A 24,654-nucleotide genomic window follows, 5' to 3' on the forward strand; every position below is an offset into this window, starting at 1 on the left:
CCCTCAAACTGATCAGCAAGTTCCAAGACCTGAGAGTTGACACCCCATTGGGTCATTGGATCATGGATTTCCTCACCCCCAGACCATAATCAGTGAGGATTGGGAAGCATAAGAGTATCTAGGGTATGGCAGGTGGGGCAGAGAACAGCGGCGCCACTTGCAGAGGGACGCCGCTGTCCTCGCCTTACTCGCACAATATCTGAGTCCCTAGCCCAATAATTGACCTCCATCCCAGGGGACCAGTGCTGCGCTGCCGGGGCTTACTTGAGCGCCATGGAGCATTGCTCCCGGCTGCATCTCATCCAGCCGCTTGGGGGCCACTCCAGCACGCAAGCAGCACCTGAATGCGGGATCAAGGAGGAAAAATTGCCATCTTCTCTGTCCATAATCCCCCACACAGATGGAACCGCTCTGCTAGTGCCAGCGCCAGCCAGAGAAACGCAGAGCGGGTTCCACCTACCTGAGGGATTATGGGTAGGGAAGATGTCCATTTTCCCATTAATCCCACTTGAGTGCTGGAGCGGCCCCAAAGGCCGAAGCGGCCCATTGAGGTGCCAGAGGCTGGACAGCCGGCAGGGCGGGCTGTCAGCAGGTGGCCAGTGAAGCTGTCACACCCTGGCCACCCCCTGATGGCACCACTGGCTACCCCCTGATGGCACCACTGGCTACCCCCTGACAGCCCCACCGACCGCCCACTGATAGCCCACCCCAGCTGCCAGCTGACAGCCCCTGCCAACAGACTGTCCCAGCCAACCATGGAAATTTTCCAATTAATACCTCACCGAATAAATAATCTGTGAATGGATGGGTGTTATTGTTATTAATTTATTTAGACATTGCATCACATAAAAATAAGAAATATTCATTGATGTTTTATTTAATGGAATAACAAACTGAACAAAGTAATTCAAAATATATATTAAAATCTTAACTAAATACGTTACTTTGTAGAGTTGCAACCTATGTCTACAACCTGTGTGTGTGGTGGTGGTCTTTTTGCATTTTATTTTAACAGGGCGGTACCAATGTTAGTGGCAGCCCGAGGGCACCACATGACCTAGATATGCCAACATCTCCTCCACAATCTGCATCAGTACCAGAGCACCATGGGGCTGCGTCCTTAGCCCCCTGCTCTTCTCATTTTACACTTCTGACTATGTGGTTTGGTATGAGAAAAGCACCATCTAGAAATTCACTGGCATATACCATGATAGTGGATGGTATGATAAGGGGTAATGAGTCAGCATGCAGGAGGGAGAATGAAAACTTGGCCGAATGGTGCATCAACAACAACAACAACCTTGCTCTCAATGTCACCAAAACTAAGAAGCTAATTGATGACTTCAGGAAGGGAAACCCAGATGTATACAATCCAGTGGTGGAGAGGGTGAGCAAATTTAAATTATTGGGAGTCACTATCTCAGATGACCTTTCCTGGACCTAATACACCAATGGCATCATGAAGAAAGCACGTCAGCGCCTCTACTTCCTCAGGAGTTTGCAAGGATTAGGTATGATTTTGGAAACCCTGGAAAATTTCTACTGTTATGTAGTGAAAAGTGTGCTGACCAGATACATCATGGTTTGGTATGGGGATACCAATACCCCTAAGCATAAAGCCCACGACATCACTGGCAAGATCCTCCCCATCAACGAGAACATCTTCAGGGAATGCTGCCATCGGAGAGCAGCAGGAATTATCAAGGATCCACATTGCTACCATCTGGTATTCCATAGTCAGTTGTTTACATTTCTTTATTTGTTTATATGTGTATATTTTATAAAGTTTTTTTGCACTACCAATAAGTGGTAATTCTGCCTTACCTGCAGGAAAAAGAATCTCAGGGTTGTATGTGAAGTCATGTATGTACTTTGACAATAAATTTGAAATCTGAATTTGAAATCAGAAAGGAACATTTGGCCCATCAAGTCCATATGGCTTGACTCATGAACAATCCTGCTAGTTCCAATACTACCTTCACCCAACAAAGATTTTCTTTTCAAGTTTATTTTTCAAATTTCACAGTTCTATGTCCTCAAGTTCCTACCCTTCCACCAATGGAAGCAGATCCCTCCAACTAATCCATGCAGACCTCTCTTAAATGAAATACTTATCTCTATCTGATCTCTTCACAACCTTTCACTGTTTTAAGAGGAACAATGCCAGTTTCTCTGATGTAAAATCTCTCATTCCGGGAATCATTCCAGTAAACCTCTTCATTCACCTCCGTAAGATGAAGATCTTTCTCAAATAGAAGGGGAAATCCTATGTTCACAAGTACAATAGAGGCCTTTCAGATCCAGTAAGCAAAAGATGAATATTGTTTTTACCCCAAATAAAATGTATACCTTATTTAAAATTTGTGTGTGTTACTAAGGTTGTAAAAAAAAACACTGGTCCTCCACATATTGCACAGTTTTCTATTGCAGAGAAAGAAATATTGGGAATTAGCGACATTTTAGTGTTTTCCACTATCAATAATGGAGGGATTGGGAACCGCAGCAACCTGGTGAGAGAATTAAATATATATATATTAATTGACTCTTGATCACTAACTTGATTTCAGCCATTTAATTTGCAATATTTCTGCCTTCCCAATAGTAAACACATGTCTTTCTCGCCATCAGGCCTTTACATGTAGGTCAGCTGTCAATGCAATTCATGGATGGCAAATATGCAGAGAAATTCATTCCTTTTGATAATGTAGTGTCACAAGATAAATGCCTAGTGAGCACCAGTGCTGTTTGATAGATCTGTTTAGATAGTTGATTAAAATTTCACCTGGAAACTTACAAGTCATAAATGAGCAAGTACAGACAATACCTGTACATGTTAATGAGAGTACATGTTAATGATGGCAAACCATTTGGCTCTGTCCATCTGAATACAGTTTCTAAGGGACAACAATAAAAGAAACAATTTTTGAAAGGATGCGGAAAATCTGTAATATTGTTCCAGGCCTTCCATTGTCACTCTCCACAGAGAGAATGCAGGAGTCAAATTCAAGAGCAAATGGGTTTGAATTGCAAGGTATTGTGAAGACATTTTCTGTGGACCATCAATCCTGAATTGTTCCTGCTGACATTTCAGGAGTGTGTCCAAAAATGAGCAGTAGGAAAATGAAGATGAAGGATTAGTCATTCAACAAAGCCTGAGTTTTCATCCAAGATTCAAGGTTCTTTTTTTGTCATGTACACAAAATTCTTTTGTTTGCCATATAAAGGCATGCAAAGTGGCACAACGGGTCCAGCACCCTGTCCAAGAGAGAAAAGAAGCAAAGTGAAGTCCCTTCAGAGATCTCCTCCAATGCTGACACCTCCTGGGATCCTATAACCTCCATAGCCACACATCCTCTCATCCATTCCAGTGGTGAACCTGAGCTACAGGAATCCAAGTCACACTCTTTTAACCCCAGGTTCTGAACCCCCTACATCTGCTTCATAAATTAAACTGTTTCTGCCCCTGTAACATTGCCTCTACTTGTAGTTATTTGTTGCTAAGAGTCTAATTGCTGCTTTTATCATTCTCTGTAATTAATTGTTCCAATGATGTCGTGGCCAGCCTTTCACTTTCTCTCAATACAATTGTCACTCATGAAAATCTCATACATCTTAACTCAATCTAAATTTCATTCGCTCATTTATATGGTAAATGGTTTATATCCTGCCAATGTATATTTTAAAATCCTCTTCCATCCATGGTTTTCCCACCATCTCCTCAATTCCCTCATCCGTGCAACCTCTTCTGCCCTACAAGGCTTAGCAAGTTCAAGTTTACATATACAACCCGACTGTACACATACAACCCAACAAAACAGTGTTTCTACACACACATACGCACACAACACACAGTACATAATAATTACAGCTAGGCATAAAGATAAAATTTTAAATAAATTATAAATATTTGGGGATGATTTACTTGGTTACAGGATACTGTTTATCAATCTCACAGTCTGTGGATTTTCTCAGCCAGGCAGTCCTGATTTTGATGCTACTGTGCCTCCTTTGACTTTTGGGTCAAAGATAAGTGTGCAGGATGGAAAGGGTCTTCTATAATTCTTTGAGCCCTATTTAATACTCCTGGTAAATATCATCAATAGAAGGAAGGGAGACCCCGGTGATCTTCTCAGCTGTTTTGATGATCCTCTGGTTGATGCTTTGCAGCTACCATGCAATGATGCAGCCAGACGGGACACTCTCAATTGTGGTCCTGTAATAAGCTGTTAAGATGGGACCCAGTAGCTTTGTCCTCCTTAACTTCCTGAGTAAGTATAGGTGCTACTGCCCCTTCCTAAGTGATGAGGTGTTGTTGTTGTTCCAGGATAGGTCGCCCTTTACATGCACACCTATGAACTTCTGTTCTCAGTCTTCGCACTCCTTCATTTTCCCTTTCACGTCCTGGTTTTACCTGCTCCACCATTGGCAGCCATTTCTTCAACTGCAAGATGGATGCTCTGGAACTCTCTTTGTCAAAGTGAAATCTTCCTTGTTTTTCAAGCCAATACTTCATTTTGTGCACAATTTTGCCAATATTGGAACATTTCATAAATTAGGTATTACATAAATGCGAGCTATTATTGTTGTTGAAATGCCTTGATAAAAGACTACTTTGCTCTGAGGGTGGGTAGATTGCTTGTGAAGGTAATTGATTATTAGCTACTCCTGTGGAATGCTTATTCAAACTGACTAATTTCAATGCACATAAGCTCGATTACTCCAGGAGTTTAAATTTTACTTCTTTCAGAAAGATACATGCCACATCATTAGTGGCATTATTTTGTGGACACTGCTAAATAAGATAAACTCAGAGAAAAAGCTCAAAAGTACTTATGAGGTGCTGTGGTGCCTCTGTGCAGTACAAAAAATGCATTGGATCACAACATGTAATTCCATGACCCAGAGTATTCATCACTTGGGGATTAACCCTAATTCATTGAGAAATGCAGAAAGCAACACTAAGAAGGTGACATCATAGCAAAGTTGCCACAAAGGACATATGCATGCTAAACAGGAAAAGCAAGATACAATGGATAGAGATAACCACATCTAGTCATGAATAGTGCAGAACAATTAAATAGCAAACTGGGGCAGGAGGCTCCAAGAACATCCGTATCTGCAGGCATGTGAATGCAACCATGGCAAGTGAGCCAGTAGTTCCACCTTGTCTTCCTTCTGTGATCCCTATAATCACAGAAGTCAATCTACAGCGAATTCAGTTCACTCCAAGAAACAGCTGAGAACACTGGATGCAGCAAAAGCTATGGGGCCAAACAACATCCCAGCTGTAATTTGGAAGACCTCCACTCAGGAAAATTAGCAATGACCAGAGATATGGCATGAGCAAATAGTGAGGCTACAGACTAAAATTATCTGAGGGATTTAAAAGAAATGATTATAAGAACATAAGAAAAAAAATAGGCCACTCAGCCCCTCAGGCTTCCCTCAGAACTATCGTGGCTGACCTGGCCCAGGCCTCCTCTTCTGTGCCAGTTCCCCATGGCCCTCAATTTCCTGAGCTTTCAAAATGTTCTACTTCCTCTTTAAATGTCTCCAGTGATCCAGCCTGCACAACCCTCCAGTGCAAAGAATTCCATACATTTGAAAAGAAGTTGATACATATCTTAGCTTTAAATGGCAATACCCTAAACTTTGTAACTATGCCCCCTCATTCAAGATTATTCAGTTAGTGGAAACACCTCTTCATCTACCTATGCATGCATCCTCAGAATCTTGTGTTTCAAGAAGATCGCCCCTTATTCTTCTAAACCTCAAAGAATATTTAATTTCCTTAGCCACTGGTGAGAGGGCAACTCTTTCAACGTGGAAAATTGCCAAGTGAATCTCTTTTTGAACATCTCCAAAGCCAGAATATCCTTACACAAGTAAGGGAACTACAACTTAGCTTAGTACTCCAAATGTGGCCTCAACAGCACCATGTAAAATTTTAATAATCCTTTCCTGTTGCTAAATTTCAATCCCCTTGCAATAAAGGCCAAAATGTAATTTGCCTTATAATGTTCTGTATTTCACTCGACATTCTTTTTCCATGAACATAACAGATGCCTTTAGATTCCCAGAGTGCCTCATGTGAAACTCCATTTGCCAAGTTTCAATCCACTTATTTAATTTGCATTATATCACTATGTAAAATCAAAAAAATGACCTATACTTATTTTTGTTTCATCAGCAAAATCTGACACCTTTAACTCTGCCCTCTCCTCCAGCGACACAGTTAGCGTAGCAGTCAGCTCAGTTAGCGTAGCAGTCAGCTCAGTTAGCGTAGCAGTCAGCTCAATGCTGTTATAGCACCAGCAACTGGGGTTCGAATCCAGAATTGTCTGTAAGGGGTTTGTCTAGTCTCCCCATGTCCATGTGGATTTTCTCTAGGTGCTCCAGTTTCCTCCCACCCTTCAGCTCTTGAGGGGTTGAGGGTCAATTGTGTGTAATTGGACAGCATGAGTTCGTGGGCTGATAAGGCTTGTTACCATGCTGTATGCTGATGTCTAATACACATTATCCTAATTCGATTCCTGATGAAGGTCTCAAACCCAAAACATTGGTTGCACTTTATTTCTGATGGATGGTGCATGACCTGGTGAGTTTCCCCAGCCCTTTTGTGTATCACTGCAATACCATGTTCTTAACGTTTGCACCAGCCTTTCGTATCTATCTTCACTATCTTCTGAAAATCCAAATAGAACACATTTATAGGTTCTCTTCTATTGACTGCTTGTTACAACTTCATTGAATTGTGCCAAATTGCCAATCATAATGTATGTTTCACAGAGCCTCGATGACTTGGTTTGTTCACATTAACCTTTTTAGTCATGACTATTTCTTCCTCAATGAAGCAAAGAGGCATCTAGTTCCAGCTTTGTGCTTTCCTTCCTCTTGAACAATGTAGTCATAGTTGTGGTTTTCCAGCCCACTGCTCCCTTCAGTGAGTTGAGGGGTTCTAATTTTTTCAGAATGCGCTAGATTTTGACAAAGTTCATTCGATTGGAAAATAGCAAAGGAAGCAGATAACTGGAAAATATAGGCATTCAAAATATATAGCTTTCAGAAACTTCCATATGCTTCATCCTGCTCAAATCAGATAATTGCGAAAGATTTACTAATGCATCCAAAATCCCTAAATATTGACAAATCAGGCAAGTGTAAAGGTTCCATTATTGTCACATAATACTACATTTAGAATGTAATATACATGAAATTCTTTTTTTGTCTACTATAAGGCAGAGAGTCACCACTTTGTCCAACACCCCTCACAGAAACCTGCAGCACCTGGTATTCCTAGGCGGTCTCCCTTCCTAATACTGACCAGTCCTGTACATACTATCTGGAACTAGCCACCTGGTAGTCATCACTAGTGCAATACACTCAGTAGACACCATTCACTATTACCTAACCTCTTGTGCAATTGTAAGTTATTGGACTGGAATTCTGCGATCAACAGCAATGCAATATAATGAAAGGATGCTCACAGTCTTGGATTTTCACTATCCAAATATGACTTACAATCTGGTAACTTCTCTAAGGCACCCGTCATATCCAGGATCAGTGAAAGACATCTAGCAGGTCATCTCACCAATTAGACTAGGGGCGTACCTGGGGATGTGGGGGTGGAGGCAAGAGGAGCAACTGCTCCCCCTGCCTTTTCAGCTCAGCAGTGCTCCCGACCCTATGGCCCTCCCACACCACATATTCGCTCCTTCTGATCTGCGCCCAGCTCCTTCGCTCCCCCCTCTCTCCCTCCCTCACAACCGGACAAGATAATAACTTTAAATCTCACAATGCTGAAAACAAACGCACTCGTTATTCAGTGTTAGATTCCAGCTGTAACGTGACTTTATCATTCTTTTTTCAAAGTGGTGCTGAAAACATAGTGGGACATTGTAAATGTTCTTTAGGTTACTTTTTAAAAGGGTGTTGCAACTATTGCAATTTATGGAAGCTTTTTTTTAAATCAAATCACAAATATAAATATTTGATCTTTCCCTTTTTTTTAACATCCTGGTAGCAATTATCAGTCTGCTGTTGCAGGTCTCCTTCCGATGATAAGCGGTGCTCCAACCAGAATAAAATAACCAAACTTTACGCCCTTTGGAACCCACCGATGGTAACAAGCAACATCCCATCACACTCCTGGTACACAACTGAATCCTGGTCTGTTAAAGCAGAACATGAAAATAACCATACAGGTATCTATGGATAACTTTGAATTTATGGAAGATGTGAGTTTCAAAGCCTACCCTGACATTTCCGTGAGATATGGAAAGAGTAGTGGTGAAGGATGAATGGAAATCACATCAAGCGGCACTGACTCGATCGAACTCAGAAAGCTTTCTGAAGCAGATTTTTTTCAAATAATCATTGTGCTAGATTTACACAAGATTTCAAACTAGCTCTGTTTGATAAACCGCCACAACTAAAAGAAAAATTGTGTTGCGGACTCTGTGGAAAACTATGCTCATTTATTGCAAAAAAAATAGCTGATCTGGAAGTTTAATCAGACACACCAGTAACAACAACTCCAGCCGCAGGGAAGCCCGTCCTCAGGACCCATTGAAGCAGCTTCAGCCATGCCTGATCACACTTCTCAAAAACACGAAACTAGCAACAAATCTTCGACAAATGAAATCAAAGTCATAATGAACATTCTTAAAGTGCATTCCATTATCAACATTTGGTACCAATTTCAGCCCAACATCTTATTGAAATGCAAAGTCAACCATAAGTAAACCGTTAGATGATGGACCCCAGCCGAACTTTTGAAAACGTTTCGAAGAGCAGCCATGTGGCGAGCTGTGAGATGGGCGCCACCGTTCATTCAGAGGGCATTCCATGATCCATGGAATGGTGGGGAATGGTCTGTGGGATCTGATTGGGAGATGGAGTTTCTCAGCTCCAATGATGCTAGTCCTGTCGTCCCGTACAGGAATGTGAAGGCAATCAGGGTGCTGGCAGTCCCCAGTATCGAAGACTTCATTATTATCAAGCCCTTCAGCTGTGGGGCATTCAGTAAAGTGTATCTGGCTCAGAAAAAAATACCACAAGGTGTATGCAGTCAAGACAAGTACTGGAATCAGTGGTCAGCTGAAAAACAAGAGCTGAAGATTTACTGTAATCAAGATTAAACAAGCCACATTATGTCTCTTGGTGTTCTAGTGCCCAGAGAAAGATTGTAATTTTCTTGTGACATTTGGGCATGTGTAGGCATGCTTGGTGGAAGAGAAGGAAGGGATAGAGGAGGGGTGGGGTGGGAGGAGAGGCAGGCGAATTGGGGGATGAAGAGTGGAGGGGAGAGGTGGAGAGAGAATATCAAAAGAAGGGAAGTGAACAGTGAGAGAAAGAGCAAAGGGGCTGGATAGAGAGAAGGAAGCAATGGAGGAGGGAATAGGTGGGTTGGGGAGGGAGGAAAGTGGGACTTTTAACAGGACAGAGTGGGGAGGGCTTAGAGGGGAGGGGGAAAGATTCCTGACGGTACCCTGAGCTTTGCTCAAAGGAAGCCTAGATGAAAGAGGCTGTTGTAGTTGCCTTGTTAAATACAATATAAAAATGTATAATGAATTTAAAATTGTATGTGTCGTGGATGTGTGCACATTAATTTCCTTTGGGTGCTGTTTGCAAAACATGTGTGCACTCACACAAACGTACATCTGTGGTATATGCTCTCACTCTCCCTAACATCAAAACCTGGCTACACCACTGAATTAGACTAAAGAATTTTCATAGGCCGTAAACTGGTAAATAGAATGGAGTGATTTAAATTAAAATTTTACACTCATTGTAATAAAATAGATAAAGTTTGGAACTTGGACGAAATTTCATATACTGCTAAAAAATAGAAAATGTAATTTACTGTATTATTTTTTCCATCATAGAATGGAGGAATGACTTGTCAGATTTAGATTTAGATTTATTGTCAGAGTACACACATGATATCACATACAACCCTGAGATTCCTTTTTCCTGTGGGCATGGCAGAATTACCACTGATTGGTAGTGCAAAAAATAAACTGTGCAGTCTAAATATGTAAACAAACAGAACTGAAAATAGTTAACAAATGTTAAAAAAAATTGACTGCAATACAGAGAGAATGGAAAGAGCATCAATAAAGTGCAGAAGTAAGAGTCCTTAATTGAGTCTCTGATTGAGTTTGTCGTTGAGGAGTCTGATGGTGGAGGGGTAGCAGCTGTTCCTGAACCTGGTGGTGTGAGTCTTGTGGCACCTATACCTCTTTCCTGATGGCAGCAGTGAGAACAGAGCATGTGCTGGGTGGTGAGGGACTTTGATGATTGCTGCTGCTCTCTGATGGCAGCGTTCTCTGTAGATATACTCAATAGTGGGGAGGGTTTTGCCTGTGATGTCCTGGGCTGTGTCCACTACCTTTTGGACGATTTTACACGCAGGGATATTGGGATATTGGTGTTTCTATACCATACTGTGATTGTGCCGGTCAGCACACTTTCCACCATACCTCTGCAGAAATTTGCCAGGGTTCCTGAGGAAGTAGAGGTGCTGATGTGCTTTCTTCATGATGCCATTCGTGTGTTAGGTCCAGGAAAGATCCTCTGAGATAGTGACTCCCAAGTTGCTCACCCTCTCCAATTCTGATCCCCCGATTATCACTGGATTGTATACCTCTGGCGTTCCTTTCCTGAAGTCTACAATCAGCTCCTTCGTTTTGGTGACATTGAGTGCAAGGTTGTTCTTGGTGCACCATTCAGCCAAGTTTTCAATCCTCATCCTGTACGCTGACTCATCCCCTTCCTCTATACAACCCACTATTGTAGTATCGTCAGCAAATTTGTAGACGGTGTTACTATCATACCACGCCACACAGTCGTAGAAGTAAAGTGAGTAGAGCAGGGGCTAAGAACACAGCCCTTTGGTGCTCCGGTACTGATGGAGATTGTGGAGGCAAATTTCTTACCAATCTTCACTGATTGTGGACTGGAGGTGAGGAAATCCATGATCCAATTACACAGTGGGCTGTTAATTCCCAGGTCTTGGTGCTTGCTGATCAGTTTTGAGGGGATGATGGTGTTAAATGCTGAACTGTAGCCAATAAAGAGTATCCTGATGTATGCATCTTTGCTGTCCAGGTGTTCCAGGGCTTTGTGTAGAGCCAGTAAGGTGGATTCCACTATAGACCTATTACTACGATAGGTTAACTGGAATGAATCCATGTCACCGCTCAGACTGGAGCTGATCTGCTTCATCACCAACCTTTCAAAACACTTCATCACTGTTGATACAAGTGCTACTGGTTGATAGTCATTAAGGCAGGTTACCACACTTTTCTTGGGCAGGTACTCAATCTGGGCCAGATGCTTTCCTGGAATTCACTCTCCTGAAGGCAGCATGCACATCATCCTCAAGATACTTGATGGGATGGAAGTGGAAGGGGTTAGTACCTTCAAGTTCCTGGGAGCCAACATATTGAAAGGCCTCAGCTGCAGTCAGCACATTGAGATCTATCAATGCCTCTACTTTCTAAGAAATCTGAGAAGATCTGGCATATCATCAAATGCATCATCAAACACCTACAGGTGTACTGTGGAAACTATCATCTAGTTGCAACATGGCCTGCTTTGTTAGCTAGAGTCCAAAGAATGCAGAAGGCAGCAGAAAATAGCAAACACAGGCAAGTTCATCTCAGGCATTCAGCTCCAGGTGAGGCCCTCTGATATGTTGGATCCCAGAAATTTGGGCAAATTTATTTCCATTTTGTGACAGGCAAAAGCAATTATTGTTCACCATACACTGTGATCAATGATGTCAGGGTAGGCTGCTTATTTGAAATGTTTTCTCCAGAGCGCTCCAACTCTGTCTCTAAATTAACCACATGTTCAAAGCTTTAAAAGTATCACTTATCTCCTCATGTCTATTCTCTGAGATTGATAGAAATGTTGAGCTGGAACCCTTTGGGAGTTGCCCATTGGGGGATTCATTGGCTGTTTCTTCAGGATGACATCACAATTCCTTAGCCCAATTTTACATCAAAGATCTTGATTCACAGAATCTAAATTTAGACACATTCATGAAACTCCCTGCTTTTGTCAGTCATCTTGGTTCTCTAAAAATAGTCAACAAGAAAAAGTGGACGTAAAACAGTCATCCTCTGCTGTTCCTTAGTGATTGAAGTAGTGGAGAAATGGCTAACTGGCCGAGGATGTAGACCTTTTGGCAGAATTGGTGCTGACATTGTATGGTTCTGTCATCGTGATCACTGACCAAAGACACATTTATTTTATGAGGAAAAAAAAGTGAACAGTTAAAAACAGTTAGAAAATAGCATGAAGAGGATTTTAATTTCTCCTATTTAATCTTTACTACCCTCTTTCCCCATTTTTGGGCAGATGTGAGAATTAGTATCCCTTTATAATTTTATTTGGACCAAGCAATTTCACTGCGTTTATACTTCGTCGAATTATAGTTCTCAAAGATTGTGATACTGCCTTCAGGACAGGCAGACAGCTGTGCAACACTGGAAATGTGGGGTGCATGTGGCAAGGGATCAAGACCATAACAGACCACAACACAAGTTAAAGACAACGAGCCTTCTTTCAAGTCAGACTGAATATCCATGCACGGTTCGATGAGATAAAAAAGACATGCCAAAGAAAGGTCCATAGCTGGGGCCAAGGTGAGGAGAACCTTATCCAATGTGAACCCGCTCAAGGCAGCAGGACCAGGCAACATACCAGATTAGGTATTGAAGGACTGTACAGATCAACTGACAGATGTTCTTACAAAATGTCACTGCAGTAGTCCATTGTTCTGATAGATTTCAAGACAGCCACTGTTATCCCAGTACCAAAGAGGGTGATAGTAACGGCGGTCAATGACTACTGCCCTGTGCACTGACTTCCGCCATTATGAAATGCTTTGGGTGGAACGGATCAAAGTGCACCTCCCAGAGATATTGGACCCATTTCAATTCAGCTATAGATGAAACCGTTCCACTGATGATGCTATATCCTTGTCCCTCCATTCCATCCTGACCTACCTGGAGAACGACTCCTCATATCCCAGGCTGCTGTTCAGCAACTTCAGCTCAGCGTTTAATATTAACATTTCCCAGAGGCTGGTAGAGAAGCTGTCCTCGCTGGGACTCAACACCCCTCTCTGTAACTGAATTCTGGACATCCTAACAGAAAGACCACATCTGAGTCGGCAGCTGAGTGTCAAGCACCATCACACTGAGCATTGGCACACCTAAGGGCTCCATCCTCAGCATGCTCCTGTTCGCATGGCTGCAATGCCAGATCCAGCTCCAACAAAGTCATCAAATTTGCAGATGAGACAACAGAAGTTGGTCTTATCAACAACAACAATGAGTGGCACTCATTCAAATTTATTTATCATCTGATTGCACAAATATAACCTGTTTTGCTATTCTCAGAGCAAAACGTGCAAAAACACAACCAAACGTAACACACATCCAGCCAAGCAATTCACATGCAGAACAATTATACATATATAAAAATAAATGAATATTGTTTAATAAATAGTAGAGCATCAGATGGTTAGTCTGAGCATTTCATTTAGTCGTTCAGCAGTCTCACTACCTGTGGGAAGAAACTGTTTCTCAGTTTGGTGGTACTGGCACTGATATTCCTGGATTTCTTTCCCAACCAGTGTAGCTGAAAGATACTGTGTGCAGGGTGGAAGGGGTCCTCAACGATTTTGCGTGCCCTCTTCAAACAAACATCCCGGAAGATCACATTGATGGGGGGAGGGGGGGTGGGAGGGGAGGAAGACTCCAGTGATCCTCTTTGCTGCTCTTATGGTCCTGTGGATTGATCTCTGATCCAATGGTCTGCAGCAACTGTACCACACTGTGATGCAGCTGGCCGATAAAGCTCCTGTAGAAAGTTGACATGACGGTGGCCGGTAGCTTTACCCACTTCAGTCTTCTCAGGAAGTACAAATCGCTGTTTTGTCTTCCTGACAAGTGAAGAGATATTGTGTGTCCACTTATTAGGTTGACTCCAAGGAACTTGATGCTCTCTACCTTTTTTGAATACTTTATTTATAATTTTTTAACCACAATATAATTACATTACATTCAATTGTAAATTATTTCAAAAGAAATTATATATGTAGTATATATCCTCCCACCCTCCCAGCCCCTCCACCCAAAGAAAGAAAAAGTAAACTAGAGAATGCCAAGAAAATAAAACATTTATACAATAAAGTCTATTGGAGGTTACCAAGAAGTGAGGTCTTTAGAGAGTCAATCAAACATGCAAACCAAAATTTTGTAAATATAGGCCACTACCAATTTATTAATGTGTTGTGGGAGTGGTCATTCCTGGTCCTTCTGAAGTCCGCAATCATCTCCTTCATCTTGTCCACTTTGAGACTTGGGTTTTTATTCTTGCACCATATCACAAGATTTTCTACCTCTTCTCGGAAGTGTGACTCATTGTTGTCGCTGATGAGGCCAACTACTGTTGTGTCATCTGCAAACTTGATGACTCTGTTGGGGCTAGATCTGGTATAGTGTTGATGTTCTGCTGCCGACCAGGACAGATTGTGTTCTTTCCGTTAGGATGTCCAGAATCCAGTTATACAAAAGGATGTTGAGTCCCAGCAAGGACAGCTTCTCCACCAACCTCTACGGAACTAAAGAGCAGCAACCTGGTGTATGATGTCTTGTTCTTGAGGTGGCTCAGAATGGAGTGGAGGGACAAGGTTATGGCATCATAAGTGGAACAGTTTCTTCTATAGGTGAATTGAAATGGGTCCAATATTTCTGGGAGGTGCACTTTGATATGTTCCACCGCCAGACACTTGAAACATTTCATAATGGTGGAGGTCAGTGCCATGGGGCATTGAGGCCTGTTACTGTCACCCTCTTTGGAACTGGGATGATGGTGGCTGTACTCAAAGCCGCAGGGTCAATGTACTGCTGCAGTGACATGCTAATATCCGTAAGGACTGTAGATGACACTTTCCTTATTCTAATATCCTACTTCCAAAGTATCATCTTCCAAAGTTGAGCTGCAATATCCCAAAGTTAGATCTCTTTAATCCAATAAGACAAAGCCACAAGACTTTCATATTGATGTATAAAGATACAAAGATATAGAGAGATAAAAATATTTAAAGAAATACAAATACTTAGAGATACAAAAATTCAAAGAAAAATTTCTTATGCTCACGCTTTCTTCACATCTTATAGAAAAATAAACAAACAGCTAGCTTGGGCAGATATTACGACATATAACATCATAGTCACTATGGTAGCACTACAAACAATAGTTCTCTTAAAGAGACTGGCACAAAATTAACTAAGAATCAAAAATACAAGGTTTTAATCTTTACAAGGACCTCCATCACTTGGTCTGTGCAGTCCTTCATTGCCCAACCTGATATGTTGTCTGATCCTGCTACCACAGAGAAGAGGTGGAAAATCTTGTGAAAATAACCACCTGAGTCTCAAAGTTGTCAAGGCAAAAGAGAGATAATTGAAGACTTCGGGAGGACCAGGAATGTTTCCCCCCCCCCGCCCAACCACTTTACATTAATATATCAAAAGTGGAGAGAATTGAGTGCACAATTCCTTGGCGTCCACTGAAGCAGTGACCTATCTTGACCATACAACTTCTCCTCACTTGCCAGGAAGGCACAACAGCAACCACACCTTGAGAAGATTGAGGCAGGCATGGCTACCAGCCATCGTCCTGTCAACTTTCTACAGGAGGTCTATCGAGAGCATCCTGGCCGGCTGCATCACAGTGTGGTACTGTGCTGTAAAGCAGTGGTTTTCAAACTTTTTCTTTCCACTCACATACTACTTAAGTAATCCCTATGCCATAGGTGCTCTATGATTAGTAAGGGATTATTTAAAGTGGTATGTGAGTGGAAAGAAAAAGTTCAAGAACTACTGTTTTAATTGTACCTAATTGACTCGTTATGTGCAGTTTTACAACTCCAATGACAATTTTTATCAAGCAAAATATTTCAGTAAAAATTGGGTCTCAACCTTTTTTTCTATTGGTGGCATAACTCCCCACTAGCACAGAGAAATGGACCTGATAGGTCTTTGGAGCTTTGATCTTAGTGTTGTCTGAGGAACTATTTAGCTGTGCCAACAGCAGACTACTTCTGCTATTTCATTCTATAATGTCGTGTCACCAGATTGGCACATCATTTTTAAATAAAAATGCTTCTCCTGGTATGCTATTCTTCTTTCTTCAATGTACCAGGTTTGTTTACGTGGTTTGATACAAATATTAAAGGAAGGGATATGCCCATTTAAAGATTTTCAACTGATAGGAGTCTTCTTCATGCCATAATTTTAAGATGCTCAATCAATTGGTTCTGAATCTATCCCATTTTACATAATGATTGTGCCATATGACATAGAACAGGGTTATCCTCTGTAAGCGGACCTGATTTTGTTGCTACTAGCTCTCCTACCAGTATTGATGGATTGATGTGTCTGTGAATGATAGGTGAATGAAGATTAAGTCAAGTAGACATTTTCCCCATGTTGTTCGACTGACCATTTGCCATAGGTCCAGTCTATGTCCTTCAAAAATCAACTGTCTCAGTGAGAAGTGGCGTACTAAGCCCATCTTGGTGATAGACATTAAAGTCTCCCACATGGCCTTTGTTCCACACAGTGTAAGGTGCTCAATGTCGAGCAATACTAATTAATCAGTTGAAGGAAGGTGGGCAGTCTTACATCAACGCAGGCTGTTTCCTTGCTCTTGTTTGGCTGTATGTATGAGATTTAATGCGATACATTGTTGAGAATTTCCACTGCCACTCCTGCCTGACCAGAGGCAGATTAACCATTAGGCTAAGTAGGCTTAAGTCTAGGGATCTGGAAGAGAGGGGGGGGCCTATAGCAAATTAGTTATAGCAATTCCTGATTGGTTTTTCGCACCTGTCATCGATTGGAGTCCCGGCTTGGCTGTTCTTTTTCTGCCACTGAGTTCCTCGCAGATTGTGTTCAGCTTCAGACCACTGCATCTGCCTCCAGTCGATTGGGTGTCAACAGAGTGAGCTCCCAGCTGATTGGGCACATTCAGCCCTTCAACTATTAGTTGGCATGGATCGGGGATTGCATGCTGTGCATGTGAGGATTTGGGTTTGCATGAGTGAAATTATATTTGATTTACGTTTGAAGTAAATCAAAGAGCTGTGAGTAAAATGTTTCATTGAAAAACTGAATTCATTACATTTAAATTGTGCCCCGCAGTTCAGGTCAGCCGAAGGGAGGGTTCAAAGTCGGGTGTCAGGAGCTCCAGTGTGCAGTAGGCTGAGGGGAGGGTTTGGAGTCAGGCATCATACAATTTTTTCAGTGCTTAAACCCACTGGTGGGAAATACTTGTGGGTTACTGGGATGCATTGATCTCTAGCAGGAGACTGACTGCACAAGGTGTATCCAAATACATACATTTGCTTTAGAATTTATCTGTCCTTAATGCTAACGAACTGTTCTGGTGAGCGTTCATTTTTAGCACTGAAGAGGATCAAAACCTATTTGTGCTCACAATGAGTGATGAGAAACTTAGTCATCTGGCACACTTATACACATTGAATCAGATATGCTTCGATCTATTGACTTATATGCTGTTATTGATACTTTTGTAAACCAAAAAAGACAGTTTTTAAGTACAAATGTAAAAAAAATGAAAAATAAATGAATAAAATATATTATACATGTAGTACATTATACATAGAACAACGAATATTTAATATAACAAATGTCACTTTATTCTATTCAATGAAGGGTGGGGAAGGGAGTGAGGTCACGGGGACCTTTACTAAAGCTCAGCCTTGGGGGCCCACGTGATAGTTAATCCACCACTGTTCTTGACCATCTCTTATTACACTCTAATGGAATCTCTTACTGGCAAAATATGATGCCCTTGCACTTTTTTAATTGTACTTTGTCTATAGCCTGCACATTTTTCTTATTTATTTGCTTATTTTTTTATTATTTCATTATCTGCTGTATGAGTTGACTTGCTTGGCTAGCACACAAAAATAAGCTTTTTACTGTACCGCGATGCACATGACCAGAAAAAAATACTGTACAATACAATTCAATGCACTTCACTGTACTGCTCCCTCTGATGGTCCGTCCTGCCAGCATACCCAGGGATAGGAGAGTCATATTGAATATTTTATTTAAATTGTTTTCATACATGTAATTAATAAACAATTAATATAAAACAATAAGAATTTATATTTAAGAGAATATATCATTACATGATGGTTATAACCCTCCCATACCCACCCTCCCTCCCTAAAACCTCCACCCCAAAAGAAATTTATATACAAAAAGGATATATAATAATATGGAGTGAGGAAAATGTAAAAGAAAAATAGTTTTATGGATAGCTTGGAGGATCGCTTTCCAACACACAGAATTTCACACAGGTTTATATGATCGATTTAGGGAAGAAGATTAACATGGCTCTTAAGAGGCTGGAAGAACACTACTACATATTTATATCTAAAATTTGCATATATAGGTTCCTAATTTGCAACAATATACCATATTTATTTCTCAAATTGTATGTAATTTTCTTCAAGGGGATACAGCTCTAAATTTCAGCATTCCATCTTCCCATGCCCAAGTGTGAATCTGATTTCCTTGCCACTGCTAATACTATTTTAACAAATTTCATTTGGTATATTGATAGTTTCAACTTGGGCCTTGTTCCTTCTATATTTCCCAATAGAAATAAATCTGGATTTTATGGAAATACAATATCTGTAACTTGTTCTAAAAAATTCCCTAAGTCCACCCAAAAAAGATTTACCTTGGGACATGACCAAGTTGAATGCAAGAAAGTTCCGGTCTCCTCACCACATCTAAACATTGATCTGATAAATCTGATTTCATTCTATTCAATTTTTGTGGTGTCAAATATAGCTGATGTAAAATATTATATTGAACTAATCTATAATTTACATTCATAGTATTTGTCATACAATTTTGACAGAGATCTGTCAAATTCTAATATTCAAACCCAGCTCCCACCTCCATCTAGATTTATGAACTCCATGTTTAGTATTTCCTGTTTGTAATAAAAGATACATTGCAGAAGTACATTTCATAGTATTTCCCCTCCTAATAAGAGTTTCCATCTCACTACAAGTAGATAACAGCATCGTTGGACCTAACTTTTCCCTAAAATATCCTTTCAATTGAAAATAACATAAAAGAGTATTATTAGATAGTACATATTTATTCCTTAGTTGTTCAAATGACATCAATTGGCCTTGTTCATAACAATCTTCAATATTTTAATGCCTTTACGAAACCAAGTATTTAAAAATTGATTATCTTTTGAAAAAGGTACAAGATAGTTTTGAATCAGAGGCATCTTGGGCGATATACTTCCTTTTGTTCCAATTTCATCATTTATCTTATTCCAAACAGTAATCAAGTGTTTCAACAATTATTAATTTTGAATTCTATTTGTATATAAATTTCTCTGCTAATTTCTCTCCTATTTTATCCAATTCTATTCTAACCCATGCCAGTTTTTCTACCCTTCAAAAAAAATCTCATTTGAGCCGCTTGATAATAATTCTTAAAGTTATGAACTTGAAGACCTCCTAATTCATATTTCCACGTTAATCTTTCTCTAGAAACTCTTGACATTTTACCTTTCCAAAGAATTTTCCTTACATATTTATTTAATTTTTGAAAATTTATTGATTCCTATTTTTATGGAAATATTAGAACTAGCATCAATAACTCATACTCTCCCAGAATATTTTTCAACAGGAACAATTACTGTGATATCAAAAAAAAGACAGAGACCCTTTAAAACCTTCATCTTATAGACCTATGTCATTATTAAATGCAGATTGTAAGATCCTTGCCAAAATATTGGCAAATAAAATGACTAAATTAATAAATATGGATCAGACTGGATTTGGAAAAAAAGAGACAATGGGCTGACAATGTGGCTAGATTAATTAGTATTATACATTTAGCACAAAAAGAGAAAAGATTTAAGTGTTGCAGTAGCTGTAGATGCAGAAAAGGCATTTGATCGATTGGAATGGGACTTTTTTTGTTTAAGGTGTTGGATAAATTTGGATTTGGTCAGACTTTTATCAATCGGATTAAGGCATTATATAATGAGCCCAAAGCTAAAGTAGTGACTAACGGACAAATATCTGCTCCATTCCAACTGATGATATCCAGTAGACAAGAATGTCCCTTACCTCCAGCTTTGTTTATATCAGCTATAGAGCCACTAGCAGATGCAATTAGGAGCAATTTGGAAATTAAAGGATTTAAGGTTGGTCAAGAAGAGCATAATAATAGTCTATTTGCAGATGATGTTCTAATATATTTAAGAGAACCTGAGGCATCCTTGTGAAAATTACATTTTAATTTGGAAGACTATGGTAATATTTTTGGTTATAAAATAAATTGGGACAAAAATGAAATTATGCCCCTTATGGAAGGAGATTATAGTCATTGTCAAAGAAATACTCAATTTAAATCCTCAAAAGATGGGATTAAATATATAGAGATTCGTGTAGATAATATTTTTTAAAAGTTATATGAATTATTTGTCATTATTCAAAAAGGTTGAAGAAGATTTGAAAAAATTGATGATTTTACCCATAATGTTAGTAGGAAGGGTTAACTGTGTTAAAATTAATATATTTCCAAGAATACAATATCTTTTTCAAACCTTACCTAAATTATTACCTCAAAAGATTTTTCAAGAATTAAATAGGTCCGTATTCTTGAAAACAAATGTTTTAAAAGATGAATGTTTTATTGGCAAAACTTAACTTTCTCTTTTATGTAAAATTAAGTAATGGTAAAGTTTGCATATTAATTTACAGTAGTATATTGGATCATCTTCACCCATGGAATCAGAAGATTGGGAAAATTTAGCCTACTCAAAGACACCAGCACATAATTTAGGAAGATAATCCAGTGTAGTACTGAGAGTGTACCACTTTGTTGTACTTAACAACACCTACACTTGACTTTTGCCTCAGGAAAGATAAAAGACAGTCATTTTCACAGAAGGTGTTGTCAAGTCAGGGGGCCCAGATTGGTGGTTCAAAGACATGCTGGGTGGACAGTAAGTAATTGGTTTTTCTGAAAGACTTTCCTATCAGACACTGAGAAGTCTGGTTGTCCTGTGGGAGATCAAAGATGGTTGCTACTGGGACAACCTGATCTAGGTTCCTCTAATGCTCCATAAAGAGCATTACATGGGGACCTCTATCATCCTCGAGATCACTTTTTGCCAGAGAGTGCCCACCTGAATTTACAGATGGAAATGTTCAACAGTGTTTATTAATTCCAAAAATATTTATTTTTAGTTGCATAAGGCTGAAAACAAAATAGCCAGGCAATAATCTGATGCTTTAAGAAGTGATCTATTGAAATGTCTGAACAGAAATGTTTATACATTTGCCTCACTTTATTTCTCGTGACTAGCTGAGCCTTTGTAGATCATGACAGTGTCAGGAAAGTTCAGGAGTAAAACTGGTCAGAGCTCCCACTTCTGAATGGTACTCTAACCTCTGAGGCTTTTGAATAAAAACAAGAAGAAAAAGTTTGGACCTGCATCGAATATTGGACTACTGGTGTATATTTTCTGGTGCTCATTTGGAGAACATAAAAAAGCAGCAGCAGGAATTGGTGAGATAATCTGTTGAGACTGCTCCAGCATTCAACAGATTGTTTGGTCTCAATTCCATTGTCCTGCCAGCTCCCTAAACCCTTGTGGATGAAAAATCTATTTGATGAAGGCTTGGATATGAACTATACTGCAAAATATATAATTTAATATGACATGATCCCTGATGGTTGTTTTATACTGCAGTATTACTATCTATGCTATATATTGAATTATTTTTCATTGGTCTTTTATTAGGTTATTGGTTATTATTTTGTTAGATAATTACTATCAAGTGTTTTATTTTGCAGACGATTTGCTCTTTTTTATTTTACATAATTGATGATTGGCTGTTTATGTAATGGGGTATTATTGATCATTTTTAATCACAAGATTATTGACATTACATTAACACTTTTTTGTGTTATATGATTACTGGTTGGTCTTTCATAACATGGGATTTCTACTGTTTTAACTTAGGTGATCGTTGCCACTTAATATTACAGGAAAATTGTCTCAATGTTAAGTTTTATGATTAACTCCCATTTTATTTTGGTCAATAACTGATGGTTTTTCTTTTGTATTTGAATTATTTCCTCGTGGATACTGACTTGTTTTTAACACATTTGGGAGATAATTAGCTGCTGCTTTATATAATGACGTTCACCAATGATTAATAGAACAGAAAAGGCAAAGATGTTTACGTGGTTTTTATTAGAGGAGTCCAGTTTCAACTGAACTGAATTTAAATCATGTATTCTAATTATTGCTTACACTTTTTAGGATTATGGATGTCTCATCTAGTTTAGAGATCCCTATCTACGGGGTTGTGTTTTAAAAATTGATAAATATTTCAGTGCTATTTGCACTTTTCATGTGACTTGCCCAAGTGTAAGAAAATAGAATGGTGGTTGGTTTTTTTTTGTCTTTTTTTACATATCAGGTGGACTGCATTTTCTTGATCATTATCTATTTACAGTCCACCCTCCATTATCTATTTCTAAACAGTAACTTGGGATTGTTGTCTAATTAATTCCAATTATTGTTTGGCGATTTCTTTTTCTGTGGACCGCCCCTCTGTCAGCTGCTTTTTATCGGAGGAACTGTGGGGCCAGTTCCATTTATGAAAAAGCCATGTTCTTTTTCAACCATCAGTACCTGGATTGGACCAGACGACACGCAACGCCTTGATTAATCCGGTTGCTTTTCTCCTTTTCATAAATTCACAACGCGAACGTTTAAATGGTCAGAATTGGCAACAGTTTCACTGGTGTCCTCGCACATTGGAGGGGAGGGTAGTTCATGCATCGCGATTGATAGCGGGTGTTTCATTTGTAACACTACTTAGGAATGCAAACTACTCCCCCGGAAGAACCATGGCAACCGAGCCAGTCGCTCTCATATTCTGGACATTTTTAAATCATGGTTACTGGCGAGCTACTGTGGCTATAATATCTTTGTTACTCGAAACACTGATTTGGGGGTCATTAATTGCAGGGTCTCGCTTGTCTGCCTTCAGCTCGAATAGACAAATGCCACAGCGGCTCCAGAAAGAGGGAGCTCTCGATTTCTCGCAGGTCACGGACCTTTTTCCGAGAAGGTGGAGAGAGGGCGAAACCCAGAGCGCCAGGCTCACAAAATGCAGCCGCACCCATTCGCACGTTGGAAGAAACCCACAAGCATTTGACCAGAAGGTTGAGCGATGCAGGGTGTGAATCAGGGTCGCCTGATCTGCAATGGGACATTTCGAGTCACACACGGGCTCAGACACCATCACCTCAGCAAGTGGCTCCGATTATTTTATGATCTGCGGCTATTGCATGACCCCATCTGATTCCATCGCCGACCCCGCGTCCTGGAATCATTTGACGCCAACAATTAATTGAAGCGTTGCCTGAGGCAGATTGAGAGCAGATGGCTCTTGACCCACATTATCGCCCTGTTCCAAGCCATTTCTTACCGGCCACTCTGACCACGGCTCTCTCTGCCGGATCCAACACCGATTCCTGGCTTTGCCTTTTGGACCTCTGATGCTTCGATAGGTTCCAGGGCAGAGTGTCTCCTGGACATGGGGACAGACTTCCCGATCTTTCGCTCACGCTCTCTTCGTCGGAAGAAGACATCAGGAGGCAGGGAGGATGCTGCCTTCCTCTCTCGCTCCTTGACACACCACGATCTGGGGGAAAGAGCAACACTCCCTTCGTGGGGTAGAACTAAACCGAGGTCCTCCCCCCGGCTCGCTCATACAAAGCACCCAGTTGCCCCCTTCCTGCAATCCACCTGCTGCGGAAACACAGCCTCCGAGCCCAGGGGTCGAAGACACCAGTTGTTTTCCCTGCACACTGGAGATCGACCTAGGACTCCGCAATGGCTGTCATGAAATATATCCGCCGATTGCCGTTTCTTCTCGAAAATTAGGCAAATCCAGCCGAATGCAGGAATTCCGTCGGATTCAGCAGTTTCAGACACCGCCTCCGTTTCCGCGGCTCAGGACCAAGATGAGAAGCTCTGACAGGATTTCTGATTTCCCCTCCCTTCCCAAACGTCTTCAACTCGCAGTGAGTGAAAGAGAGAGAGCGAGTGCAAAGGGGAGATTACTCCATCAGCAATTAAAAAAAACCCACGGATTATCTCCGCGCATCAGAATGGTCCATCCTGCCCCCACACAGCTGGGATTGGTCCAGTTCTCCAGCTTTACTCATTCATTCATTTTATATTAGTCCCTTCCCTTTACAACATTTTATTGCTGCAAAATAACCCCAGTCTATCTGTGTGTAGATGTTGATTCTTCTTTCCTCAAATATACATCATCTGTTTAAGGAGTCACTGAACAGATTAATTCCTGATCCAACATACAGTCAGCACATATTAATTATACATTTCCAAATGTTCGCCCTTTTTTTCAATAACCCAATGATATCTTGATTTATGATCTTTATCCGATCATGCTTATTTGGAAACTTTAATCCCAAATAGAAATAAATGCTCCAGAAACCAATCTTCTCCCCC

At 40.4% G+C, this 24,654-nt stretch overlaps 1 protein-coding gene across 10 annotated transcripts in view; it reads right to left on the bottom strand.

Annotated features, from left to right (window-relative positions):
* macf1a (microtubule actin crosslinking factor 1a) overlaps nucleotides 1-24,103 on the bottom strand; it is a 535,539-nt gene extending 511,436 nt beyond the window's left edge. For 7 of the 10 annotated variants that reach the window (XM_069895733.1, XM_069895734.1, XM_069895729.1 and 4 more), the window contains exon 1: nucleotides 23,606-24,103. In XM_069895733.1, coding sequence (XP_069751834.1) covers nucleotides 23,606-23,768 — 163 coding nt within the window. In that variant the 5' untranslated portion in view covers nucleotides 23,769-24,103. The remainder of the gene's footprint in view (nucleotides 1-23,605) is intronic. The other 3 variants (XM_069895735.1, XM_069895736.1, XM_069895732.1) reach the window with 2 other exon arrangements.
* Between the last annotated feature and the right edge of the window lie 551 nt (nucleotides 24,104-24,654).

The sequence above is a fragment of the Narcine bancroftii genome, chromosome 8 (assembly GCF_036971445.1).
Source record: "Narcine bancroftii isolate sNarBan1 chromosome 8, sNarBan1.hap1, whole genome shotgun sequence".
Taxonomy (NCBI): Eukaryota; Metazoa; Chordata; class Chondrichthyes; order Torpediniformes; family Narcinidae; genus Narcine; species Narcine bancroftii.